Source organism: Anolis carolinensis, unplaced genomic scaffold (assembly GCF_035594765.1).
Source record: "Anolis carolinensis isolate JA03-04 unplaced genomic scaffold, rAnoCar3.1.pri scaffold_7, whole genome shotgun sequence".
In the NCBI taxonomy this organism is placed as follows: Eukaryota; Metazoa; Chordata; class Lepidosauria; order Squamata; family Dactyloidae; genus Anolis; species Anolis carolinensis.
This window is the reverse complement of record NW_026943818.1, coordinates 30,632,039-30,644,172: the sequence shown is the minus strand read 5'-3', so window position 1 is coordinate 30,644,172 and position 12,134 is coordinate 30,632,039. Positions and strand designations below refer to the sequence as shown.

Here is a 12,134-nt window from a genome sequence, read left to right as displayed (position 1 = left end):
GGAAAAGCGGGCCTAGCCCTCCCTTTCTCGCCCTTTTCTCTGCGCCTGCGCGGCTGCCATTTCTCTATGCTGAGAAAGGGAGGCGTGGCCGGAAAAGGAAGGGCTTTCGTGCTCTCGCTGTGCGCATGCGCTGTAGAGAGCCTTGCGGGCCGAGATGGCGTCGGGCGGGAGCGGAATGGACGCCGGGGCGCTGATGGAGCAGGTCAAGGTCCAGATCGCCGTCGCCAACGCCCAGGAGCTGCTCCAGGTCAGAGGTGCCCGGGGGATTCCAGTCAGGGAACAATCAGGGCCAGCTAACACTAGATCCCGCCCTCTAAGGCAGGAAGCAGCCAAGCTTTGAAGCAGCAAGGCCATTCGATGCTAATCAAGCTGGCCAGAAAGCAGGAATTCCAGTCAGGAAACAATCAGGGCCAGCTAACACCTCCCAACACAGAGATCCCCCCCTCTAAGGCAGGAAGCAGCCAGGCTTTGAAGCTGCAAGGCCATTCAGTGCTAATCAAGCTGGCCAGAAAGCAGGAATTCCAGTCAGGAAACAATCAGGGCCAGCTAACACCTCCCAACACAGAGATCCCCCCCTTCTAAGGCAGGAAGCAGCCAGGCTTTGGAGCTGCAAGGCCATTCGATGCTAATCAAGCTGGCCAGAAAGCAGGAATTCCAGTCAGGAAACAATCAGGGCCAGCTAACACCTCCCAACACAGAGATCCCCCCCTCTAAGGCAGGAAGCAGCCAGGCTTTGAAGCTGCAAGGCCATTCAGTGCTAATCAAGCTGGCCAGAAAGCAGGAATTCCAGTCAGGAAACAATCAGGGCCAGCTAACACCTCCCAACACAGAGATCCCCCCCTCTAAGGCAGGAAGCAGCCAGGCTTTGAAGCTGCAAGGCCATTCGATGCTAATCAAGCTGGCCAGAAAGCAGGAATTCCAGTCAGGAAACAATCAGGGCCAGCTAACACCTCCCAACACAGAGATCCCCCCCTCTAAGGCAGGAAGCAGCCAGGCTTTGAAGCTGCAAGGCCATTCGATGCTAATCAAGCTGGCCAGAAAGCAGGAATTCCAGTCAGGAAACAATCAGGGCCAGCTAACACCTCCCAACACAGAGATCCCCCCCTCTAAGGCAGGAAGCAGCCAGGCTTTGAAGCTGCAAGGCCATTCAGTGCTAACCAAGCTGGCCAGAAAGCAGCAATACAATATAATATTAATTTATTATAACAAATACATAAATAATACTAATAATAATACAATAAAATAATTGCATAATTATGCCTTTGTGTATGACTACTATGATGATGATGATGATGATGATTTCTGCAGAGGATGACGGACAAGTGTTTCCGGAAGTGCATCGGGAAGCCCGGGAGCGCCCTCGACAACTCAGAGCAGGTGAGTGCCCGCTCTTCCCTCCCTCCCTCCCTCCCGTGAGGGGCTACTCAAGTGTGGATTCTCCACTCACTCACTCACTCCTTCTATTTTGTGCAGAAGTGCATTGCGATGTGCATGGACCGCTACATGGACGCCTGGAACGCCGTCTCGCGCGCCTACAACGCACGGCTCCAGCGGGAGCGAGCGCACATGTGAGGAGGAGGAGGATGAGGATGAGGATGCTGCTGCTGCTATGGCTGCCCGTGAGAAATAAAGACCACGCTTGCCCACCAGAACTGCCGTCTCTCATTGAAACACACAGGCCAGCCTCATCCCACCCACCCACTCACCCTCCAACACCCAAAATTCCTAGCAACCAGTATCATATATTTATATTATTTTTAATATTGATATTATTTCATGATTCTAATTTTATTATTATTATTATATTTATATTATTTTGTGGTTATGTTTTTAATGTTTAGTTATATCACTGTTATTTTATATCATTACTGTATTAATATTTAAATTGGCTTATGATTATATTTTGACATTGTAATGTATTATCATTACAGTATAGTATATTTTTAATGTTTTTAATTATATCTATTACTTTAGTATAACAATTGGCCTAGGGGATAAAAGCCTCGTGACTTGAAGGTTGGGTTGCTGACCTGAAGGCTGCCAGGTTCGAATTCAACCCGGGGAGAGTGCGGATGAGCTCCCTCTCTCAGCTCCAGCTCCATGTGGGGACATGAGAGAAGCCTCCCACAAGGATGAAAAAACATAAAAACATCCGGGCGTCCCCTGGGCAACGTCCTTGCAGACGGCCAATTCTCTCACTCCAGAAGCGACTCCGGTTGCTCCTGACACGAAAAAAAAATATTTTTATTGATATATTATTGTATTACTGTTATATTTATTATTATATTTTATATTATTATTATTATTATTATATAAAAGCCCCTCCTTTGGCGGATCTGGATCCCATTGCGCCTTCCCACCTGGCTGGAAGAGGTTGGAGGACTGGGCCCAGGTTGGGTGGCCATCTGTGGAGAGGGGTCGGGTGGTGGGTCCGGTGACCCTGGGGAAGGACGAGGCGGAGTCTTCCGGGTGAGGAGGGGTCTCTCTTTATTCCAGACGGGTGGTCTCAGGGGCGGAGGTGCTGGCGGATCCAGCCCCGGGCGGGGGCCACGCTGGCGTAGACCCCGGGGAAGGCGGGCCGGGCGCACCCGTAGCCCCAGCTGGTGACTCCGGCCAGGACCCAGGAGGAGGAGGAGGGGTCCCGGCAGGCCAGCGGGCCCCCCGCGTCACCCTGAAAAGGGGACAGAACTGGGTGAGGACGGACAGACGGATGGACGGACGGACGGGGGTCCCGGGGGTCCCGAAGGCGAGGGTGCCTGTCACTCACGGAGCAGCTGTCGACGGCCCACCGGGGGGACCCCGCGCACAGCATGCGGCTGCTGATCTGCACCGGGTAGAAGCGCCGGCACTCGGCCTCCGCCACCACCGCCACCCTCGCCTGCTGCAGCCGACGCGACATCGGCCCTGGAGACCGAGAGAGAACGTTGAATGGCGTTGAATGGCCTTGCAGCTGCACAGCCTGGCTGCTCCCTTCCTGGGTTGCGTCGTACCTCCCTCGTGGGTGGACCCCCACCCGGTGATGACGCAGGGGGCCCCGGGGGGCGGTGGGGGTCCGCGGCCGGGGAGGCAGACGGGCCGGACGGCGGGCGAGGGGCGCAGGGGGCGGTCCAGGCGCAGCAGGGCCAGGTCGTAGTCCAGCGTGACGCCGTTGTAGAAGGGGTGGCGGAGCAGGTGCGACACCCCACGCGTCTCCGCCTCTCCGTCCGCCTCCTCCAGGAAGGGCGTCCCCAGCACCGCCAGCCACGAGGAGGGGTCGCCGTGCCTGGGACAGAAAGACAGGTGTCACTCACTTGAAGAGAGACCCCCCCCATTAACCGACCAGTCAACGGACGGACTCACAGGTCGAAGCAGTGGGCGGCCGAGAGGAGCCACTGCGGGGCCACCAGGACAGCACCGCACTTGTGCTCCGCCCTCTTCCCGCGACGCAGCTGGAGGCTCGCCTGCCACGGCCACTCCCCCCGCCGGGCCCCGCTGCCCCCCACGATCCGGCCCAGCCACCGGGAGGGGGACCGGCCACACTCTGCAGGGCACAAACAAAGCAGTACTTATTTACCTACTCACATCATCATTTTCAAAACCGCTAGGTGAGAAGCTGGGGCTGACATTGGGAGCTCACCTCAACCTTGGCTTGACCCGCCCATCTTCCGGTCAGCATGCAGTTCGAACCCAGGCTAAAGATAGGGAGCTCACCCCGACCCGAACTTCAAATTCAGTTCTGTTTACAAACTGCTAGGTAGGCAGGAGCTGGGGCTGACATTGGGAGCTTGCCACTTACCCAGGCTTGAACCACCCACCTTCACGTCAGCACAGTCTTCTGCCCGGGCCAAAGGTCCGGAGCTCACCCCAACCTGGGCTTCGAATTCGGTTCCTATTTATCTACCCACATCTGTTTTCGAACTGCTAGGTAGGCAGGAGCTGGGGCTGACAGTGGGAGCTCACCCTGATCCAGGCTTGACCCGCCCACCTTCCAGTTGGCATGCAGTTCGAATCCGGGCTAGAGATCAGGAGCTCACCCCAACCCAGGCTTTGAATTCGGCTCCTATTTATCTACCCACATCTATTTTCGAACCACTAGGTAGGCAGGAGCTGGGCTAAAGATCCAGAGCTCACCCCGACCCAGGCTTCAAATTCGGCTCCTATTTTTCTACCCACATTTGTTTTTGAACCGCCATGTAGGTAGAAACTGGGCTAAATGTCCAGAGCTCACCCCAACCCGGACTTCAAATCCAGTTCCTATTTATCTGCACACATTTGTTTTTGAACCACTAGGTAGGCCGGAGCTGGGCTAAAGATCAGGAGCTCACCCCGACCTGGTCTTCGATACTGGCTGTCCAGAGCGCCGTGGTTTAGCGCCGAGGTTGTGATAAACTACAAATTGTTTCACGGGACTCCTGTGAAACGGACTCTCACCTGGCATCGGGGTGACCTCCGGGAGTCCGGTCGTACGGAGACGGGTACTGGTGGAGTCCGGCCACGTCGAGCTCTGACCAGAGGTGGAGGTCAAGGAGGAGTGGGCCACGGCGACGGCGGTGGTGGTCCGGCCCTTCTTGGGGGGAGAGGAGGGTCCCACGGGGGCGGCCACGGTCTCCAGGATCCACCCCGTGAAGCGGCTGACGCGGGCGTAGACCCTGGGGCGCTTGGCCGGAGTGCAGCCCACTCCCCAGCTGACCAGCCCGGCCAGGGAGAACACGCCGGGGGCCTCCTCACACGCCAAGGGACCCCCGGAGTCGCCCTGAGGGAGGAGGAGGAGGAGGGCGGGTCACGGACGATCACGGAACACGTAGACACGGCAAACATTCAACGCCGTTACACACAGAAAGGACAGGAAACAATGAGATGTATATATATAGGTATTTCTCATCTTCGGCGTCCTGGAGCCTGTTCACGGACTTCCTCCTTTCTTTTGATCGCCGGAATTTTCCACTTAAAGCAGTTCCTATTTATCTACCCGGATCTGATAGCTGGGCAGGGAGCTGGGACGAAGGTTGGGTGCTCACCCTGACCCGAACTTCTGATTGACAAGATCTATTTAGCGTCCCTCCCCCCCCCCCCCAAAGGCCCCGCTCCGCACCTGGCAAGCCCCCGCCTTCCCCTCCAGGAACCCGGCGCAGATGATCTGCTCCGTGAGGGAGAAGCCGTACAGGGCGCTGCAGGCCGCCTGCTCCACGATCCGCACCGAGGCGAGTTGCAGGGTCTCCGGCCGGGGGGCTGCAAAGGGGCGGGAGGAAGGGGGCCGTGTTGGGGTCCCGGAGGGGCAGACGAGGCCCGTCCTTCATCCCGGGGGGCAGGGCTCCCTACCGTCACCATCCCGGAGGCTCCCCCAGCCGGAGACGAAGCACTTCCTGCCGAGAGGGAACTTGGGGCCGGCGGGCGGGAGGCAGACGGGCTGGACGCTCGCCCCGAAGGGCAGGGGCCGCAGCAGCTCCACGAGGGCCACGTCGAAGTCCGGCCGGCCGGGGCGGAAGGAGGGGTGGGGCAGCACCCGCCGGATGCCCGCCTTGACGGAGCCGCTCTCGGACACGGAGAGAAGCGTGCTGCCCGCAAAGGCTGTCACACGGCCCGGCTTGGTCCTGGCAGGGTAGTCAGACACCCCGCTTAAGCCCAGAGGGAGAGACCCAGACGGGAGGCACATGGACACCCAGAGCCCAGAGGGAAGGCACAGGGACACCCCGCTTGAGCCCAGAGGGAGAGACCCAGAGGGGAGGTAGATGGACCCCCCACCTTGAGTCCAGGCTAGGCCCAGAGGGGAGTCTAAATTGAGGGTGGTTTCGGGGGAGACGGGCAGGCGGACCCCCCCCCTTGAGCCCCTACTCACTGGTTGAAGCAGTGGGCGGCCGAGAGCAGCCAGCGGGGGGCGATGACGGCGGCCCCGCAGAAGTGCCGCAGCCCCTCCTCCTTCAGGCTCACCTGCCACGGGACCTCCCCGTGAAGGGCGGCGGTGCCCCCCACGACCCTCTGGGGCTTGGAGAAGCCTGGGCGGCGGCCGCACTCTGCGGGAGGATAGAGCGGGAATGGTACTGGGTCACTCCGGGGTGGTGTGGCGCCCCTCCCTTGCCCTCCTGCCCTTACCATTGGGGGGCAGGGGGGTTGTGTCCGTCGGCCGCCCGGACGTGGTGGAGGGGGGGTCCCATGTTGAGGAGGATGCAACCGTCGACGGGAGAGAAGGGGGCACGGAAGTGGCGGAGGCGGAGTCCATCGTGTCCCGGATCCAGTCCCGGAGCCTGGTGATGCGCGTGTAGACCCCCGGGCGCCTGGCCTCCGCGCAGCCGATGCCCCAGCTGACGATGCCGGCCAGGAAGAAGCGCCCGGAAGGCTCCGGACAGACCAAGGGGCCTCCGGAGTCCCCCTGAGGAGGAGGAGGTGTAGTAGTAGTAGGACGAGCCTGAATCTCCTCACCGGCAGAGAGAGAGTCCCCGTGATTGAAGGAGCACAGAGGCAGGGGAAGAGCAGAGCTTACTCAACTGGCACTTGGACTCTGCTGCATTTGGGACACAAACTATCAATCCAGAGTGCAAACCATGATTTGGAAACTAGAGATCATTTCCTGAACGACAGAAAGGAGCGGAAGGACCCCCTACCTGGCAGGAGTCCACCTTGCCCTCCAAGTATCCCGCGCAGAGCATCCGGTCGGTCAAGGCGTTGCTGTAGAGGCCGTCGCACAGCGCCTGGTCCAGCAGCTCCACCGTGGCCTTTTGCAGCAGCTCCGGCTTCACCACTGAAGGGGAAGAAGAGCCCGGCGAGGCTCGGTCACCCACTGCCCCCCAACTGCCCTCCTCCCCTCCGTTTCCAGCCAATCCGTTCTAACCAAAGCTAAGTTCTGTATAACATTATGTGCTCAATCGCTCCCATAACATCGTTTCCTGCGCACTTGCTTTCCGACTCCTTGTCTTTAATTCTCTGAGAAAAGCGAGTGCATGATCTGTCCTTGCCATTCCAAGCATCTCCCACATCCCTCTCAGATCGCTTTCTCCTGTCTCGTGGGAACTGCCAGGAGACTCCAAAACCACTCTCCCGAGGCCGCATCCATTCTTCTCTGGGCCCTCTGAATTTCTCCCAGCATCCCTTTTGTCCTCATCGGAACACTCGGAATCTGAGTGCACTCACGGAAGTCCTCCCGGAGGTATCCCCAGCCGGAGATGAGGCACTTCCTGCCGGCGGGGAAGGCGTGTCCGGCGGCCGGGAGGCAGACGGGCTGGACGAAGCGGGAGGGGCCGAGGGGGGCCGAGAGCTGCAGCAGCGCCAGGTCATAGTCGGCGGAGTCGGCGTCGTAGGAGGGGTGGCGCAGGATGCGACCCACGGGCGCCTGGGAACCCTCCTCTCCTTTGCCGCCGCCGCTCAACCAGACGCTCCCGCCGTGCGCCGTCCACGTCCCGGGATCCTGGAACCTGACGAAGAGGAAGAGTCAGGAGCAGCGGCGGAGGAGGAAGAGGAGGGTCAGGGTCAGCTCCCGCCCTTGCGCCTGGACTCACTCGTTGAAGCAGTGCGCGGCCGAGACCAGCCAGGTGGGGCCCAGGACGGCGGCCCCGCAGAAGTGCTCCCCGTTCTCCCGGAGGCTGACCTGCCACGGGAACTCCCCCCGCGAGGCCTGCGAGCCCCCCACGATGCGCTGCTGCGACGCACCCAGGGCTGGCCGCCCTCCGCAATCTGGGGCAGGGAGAGAAGAAGGGGATTGTGTGCTTTGGGGGTCCCGTCACGACTCTCGTCCACCTCTTCCCGTCGGAAATAACAACCTCCCAAACCTTACGCTATTTGTGAGTCAGTCTAAATAATTCGGAACCACAGAGATTGAAGGAGCACAGCGGCAGGGGAAGAGCAGAGAGAAGGCACGGCCTTGTAGGTCTCAGATCCAACTGTTCGGGACCCGGAGGCTGGCGAATCCAGGGGACTCCTTAGCTGGAGCTATAGACATGCGATTGTACTGAGCATGTTCAGACACAAGACTCCGTTTTGTATTTATTATTGTTTGGCCTTCAATGGAAGCAGGTGCGTGTGTGGGTGGAGTCCTCAGTACAGGAGTATCACTTAGCACAACTATGCTTAAAGACCATGGGAGGGAGAAAAGAAGGGGTGTGTCTGTGGGAGGAGCTATAGACATGCGATTGTACTGAGCATGTTCAGACACAAGACTCCGTTTTGTATTCAGTACAGGACATGCGATTGTACTGAGCATGTTCGGACACAGGACTCCATTGTGTATTCAGTACACGAGTATAACTTATTACAACTATACTTAAAGACTTTGAGCGACGGGAGAGAGAAAAGTGTGTGTCTGTGGGAGGGGTCCTCCTCGCTCCGCCCCCCAGATTTGGATGCAGGACCCACCGCAGCCGTCCTCGTCGGAGCCGTCCAGGCAGTCCTTGCGCCCGTCGCACTCGGAGTTCTGCCACGGGACGCACTGGCCGCTGCGGCAGGAGAAGGAGGCCTTGCCCGGACATCGTCCTGAGGGACAGAGAGAGAGAGGGTCCGTCCCAACACTCCGTGGGGCCCATGGGTGTCTTGGGGCCTTGATTTGAGCCCACAGGAAGGCCCATCCACAGGGCCACGAGTGGGGCCTAGAACCATACCGGACTTCAGGGCCATTTCGGAGACAGAGAAGCCGCTTCCTGGGCCTGTGGGGAGAGCGAGAAAGAGGATGGGGAGATAGATATAGGGTTGTCCTCTCCGTGTACACGTTGTCAAATATCCAGCTTGCAAACGAGACCACACACTCACCTGCAATGGTGGCAGCGGTGGGGACCCCGTGGCCAGGCCGCGCCAGGCAGGCTGCCAGGAAAGAGAGACAGGCATCATTACTAGGGAAAGGTTGTATTATTATTATTCGTAGTAGTATTATGTAGTAAATTACCTAGAATTTCCCACACCACTGTCTTTTGAGTGGCTCTGGTGGGCGGCGAGCTAGGCTATTAGTAGTCGGGAGCTCAACCTGACCCAGGTTATGATCCCATGACTAGCGGCGCCACCACCCACCCCTCAACATACCACGTAGACATGCATTGTGATCCTCCCTGAGAAAAGGGGAGTAAATAAGTAAATAAATAAATTGTTGTTATGATAGAAGTGGGGGGTCTGCCCGGACTCACCCAGGAGGGCGGCGGTGGCTGCGGCCAGGAGGGCACTAGCCAGGACCGTCCCCACGGCCACCCGGGCCCATCGGCGCTTGCGGGGTTGCCCCTCTCCGGCCGCCTTGACCACCGCGGTCTCCATGGCCCTGGACAGAGGAAGGGAACCCGATCAGAGTCCGCGGAGGTAGGGAGGCTGTCCTGGTTGCATCTCAATGAGGCTCTCGCCAGCCCCGTGGCGCCCTCCCTGTACTCCCTCCTTCACCTTGGAAGCCCCTTTTAGACTTCTGAGAACGAGGAGACCCCAGAACCCAACCTGGAGGCGGTTCTGACACCTGGGAGGGAGGCTGACCTGGTTGCATCTCAATGAGGCTCTCGTTTGTCTCGTGGCGCACTCCCTGTCCTCCCTCCTTCACCTTGGAAGCCCCTTCCAGGCTCTGCCGCAGGGTTTGGGAGAAAAAGGAGATCTAGAACCCAGCCTGGGGGCGGTTCTGACACCTGGGAGGGAGGCTGGCCCGGTTGCATCTCAATGAAGCTCTCGCCGGCCCCGTGGCGCCTTCCCTGTCCTCCCTCCTTCACCTGGGAAACCCCTTGTAGACTCCGCCACAGAGCTTGGGAGAACAAGGAGACCCCAGAACCCATCTGGAGGCGGTTCTGACACCTGGGAGGGCTGACTTGGTTGCATCTCAATGAGGTTCTTGCCAGCCCCGTGGTGCCTGCCCTGTCCTCCCTCCTTCACCTGGGAAGCCCCTTCTAGACTTGGGAGAACGAGGAGACCCCAGAACCCAACCTGGAGGCGGTTCCGACACCTGGGAGGGAGGCTGACCTGGTTGCATCTCAATGAAGCTCTCGCCAGCCCCGTGGCGCCCTCCCTGTCCTCCCTCCTTCACCTGGGAAACCCCTTGTAGACTCTGCCACAGAGCTTGGGAGAACAAGGAGACCCCAGAACCCAATTTCTGACACCTGGGAGGGAGGGCAGGTCTTGCCAAGTCGGACTTACCTGTTTACCTGGCGGTTGCAATCCCTCCTCCTCCTCCGACGTGGCTCGCTCTCCCCGCAGCAGAGGCCACCCGGGGACCCTTTTTTGGACTGGGACGAGGAGGACGCACCTGGCCGCGCTCCAGCTCCTCCTGGGCTCACCTGGCCGGCAGGTAGAGCTCCGCGGCTCCTCCCGAGGCCCAGGACAGAGCCGCCTTCTGTGCCCCGGGATGAGCACAAGGGCCCATTGTCCTCCTCCTCCTCCTCCTCCCGCCCTCCCTCTCGCCTGTCCGTCAGTCAGTCAGTCAGTCAGTCTGCGGACAGGCCTTGGATGCCCCAAAAGGAAGGAAGGAAGGAAGGAAGGCGCAAAGGAGGAGGGAACAAATGCTGTTGAGCTCAAGGTCCGGAGGACAAAACAAGCCCAGATCAGCACCCACCAAAAAACCACCATCATCATCACAACGATCACAACAGTATTATTAACAGTATATTCTCCACCATTCGAAAATATTAAGGCCTGCAACGACTACCTGCCTGCTTGTAATTAAAACCTTGGGATGGTTCAAAAACTTGCGAACGCTGGCTGTCATGGAATATATAATAATAATAATGGCAATACAATACTGGCAATAAATTACTATATTGTACTATATCAATATATTGTATTATTGATATAGTACAATATAGTAATTTATTGCCAGTATTGTGCTATACTAATAATATATTATATGTAAATAATAATAATAATAATAATAATAATAATAATAATAATAATGGCAATACAATACTGGCAATAAATTACTATATATACAATATATATATATATATATTACTATATATACAATATATACTATATATACAATCAATATATTGTATTATTGATATAGTACAATATAGTAATTTATTGCCAGTATTGTGCTATACTAATAATATGTTATATGTAAATAATAATAATAATAATAATAATAATAATAATAATAATAATAATGGCAATACAATACTGGCAATAAATTACTATATTGTACTATATCAATAATACAATATATTGATATAGTACAATATAGTAATTTATTGCCAGTATTGTGCTATACTAATAACATATTATATGTAAATAATAATAATAATAATGGCAATACAAGACTGGCAATAAATTACTATATTGTACTATATCAATATATTGTATTATTGATATAGTACAATATAGTAATTTATTGCCAGTATTGTGCTATGTTAATAATATAATATTGTATGTAAACTTAATTTGTAAGCCGCTCTGAGTCCCCTTCGGGGCGAGAAAGAAGGGCGGGATATAAATGTATTAAATAAATAAATACATAAATAACTACAGTAGAGTCTCACTTATCCAAGCTAAACGAGCCGGCAGAACGGATAATAAGGAGGGATTAAGGAGAAGCCTATTAAACGTCAAATTAGGTTATGATTTTACAAATTAAGCACCAAAACATCAGAAAAAGACAGAAAAAGTAGTTCATTACACATTAATGCTACGTAGTAATGACTGTATTTACGAATTTAGCACCAAAATATCACCATGTATTGAAAACATTGACTACAAAAAATGCGTTGGATAATCCAGAACGTTGGATAAGCGAGTCTTGGATAAGTGAGACTCTACTGTAGTCTCTAAAACCAGGACAGTAAATAAAAGAGCAACACTCGGAAAGCAGGGAAATTGGGAATTCCAGAAAGGAAACAACCAGGAAACAGCCAGCTAACACCTCCCAACAAAGGATTCCCCCCAGGCAGGAAGCAGGCAGGCCTTGAAGCTGCAAGGCCATCCGATGCGAGCCAAGGTGGCTAATTGCAGCATTCGTACCTGGAACGGTACGGAAGAGGGATGAATGAGAGATAATTCGGAGACGGTATTAGAAAATATCAAGGCCTGCAATGGCTACCTGCCTGCTTAGCCTTCGAGTGACTTCGAGTGGGGACTCAAGCGTGGCTCACAATCTCACGCGGGACGAGTATGGGATTGTTCAGGAACTTATGAATGCTCGTGAGGTTGGGTGGCCCTCTATCGGGAGGGGTCGGGTTGGGTGGCCCTTGGGGTTCAAGGGACGGGAAGGGCGAACTTTT

The 12,134-nt window shown here is 55.8% G+C and overlaps 2 protein-coding genes across 2 annotated transcripts; one reads left to right on the top strand and one right to left on the bottom strand.

The window, feature by feature from the left end:
* The first annotated feature begins 87 nt into the window (after positions 1-87).
* On the top strand, positions 88-1,652 carry timm13 (translocase of inner mitochondrial membrane 13). The gene is made up of 3 exons (XM_062960652.1): positions 88-247; positions 1,309-1,377; positions 1,474-1,652. The coding sequence occupies exons 1-3, from the start codon at positions 155-157 to the stop codon at positions 1,570-1,572; spliced, it is 261 nt and encodes an 86-aa protein (XP_062816722.1). The 5' UTR covers positions 88-154; the 3' UTR covers positions 1,573-1,652.
* An 818-nt stretch (positions 1,653-2,470) lies between these two features.
* On the bottom strand, positions 2,471-10,786 carry tmprss9 (transmembrane serine protease 9). The gene is made up of 16 exons (XM_062960632.1): positions 9,081-10,786; positions 8,713-8,763; positions 8,565-8,609; positions 8,323-8,439; positions 7,470-7,644; positions 7,105-7,385; positions 6,579-6,715; positions 6,070-6,346; positions 5,816-5,990; positions 5,299-5,570; positions 5,072-5,208; positions 4,411-4,732; positions 3,340-3,520; positions 2,991-3,262; positions 2,768-2,904; positions 2,471-2,671 (listed from the first exon to the last, which is right to left on the bottom strand). Exons 1-16 carry the CDS (start codon positions 9,202-9,204, stop codon positions 2,507-2,509), a joined length of 2,868 nt encoding a protein of 955 aa, XP_062816702.1. The 5' UTR covers positions 9,205-10,786; the 3' UTR covers positions 2,471-2,506.
* Between the last annotated feature and the right edge of the window lie 1,348 nt (positions 10,787-12,134).

Coding starts and splice junctions, on each gene's coding strand:
- tmprss9 (XM_062960632.1), bottom strand. CDS start 9,204: ATGGAGACCGCGGTGGTCAAGGCGGCCGGAGAGGGGCAACCCCGCAAG. Junction 6,716..7,104: donor ATACCTCCGGGAGGACTTCC/GTGAGTGCACTC, acceptor CTTCCCCTTCAG/TGGTGAAGCCGGAGCTGCTG. Junction 5,571..5,815: donor GCCGCCCACTGCTTCAACCA/GTGAGTAGGGGC, acceptor CTACCCTGCCAG/GACCAAGCCGGGCCGTGTGA.
- timm13 (XM_062960652.1), top strand. CDS start 155: ATGGCGTCGGGCGGGAGCGGAATGGACGCCGGGGCGCTGATGGAGCAG. Junction 248..1,308: donor ACGCCCAGGAGCTGCTCCAG/GTCAGAGGTGCC, acceptor TGATTTCTGCAG/AGGATGACGGACAAGTGTTT. Junction 1,378..1,473: donor CCCTCGACAACTCAGAGCAG/GTGAGTGCCCGC, acceptor TATTTTGTGCAG/AAGTGCATTGCGATGTGCAT.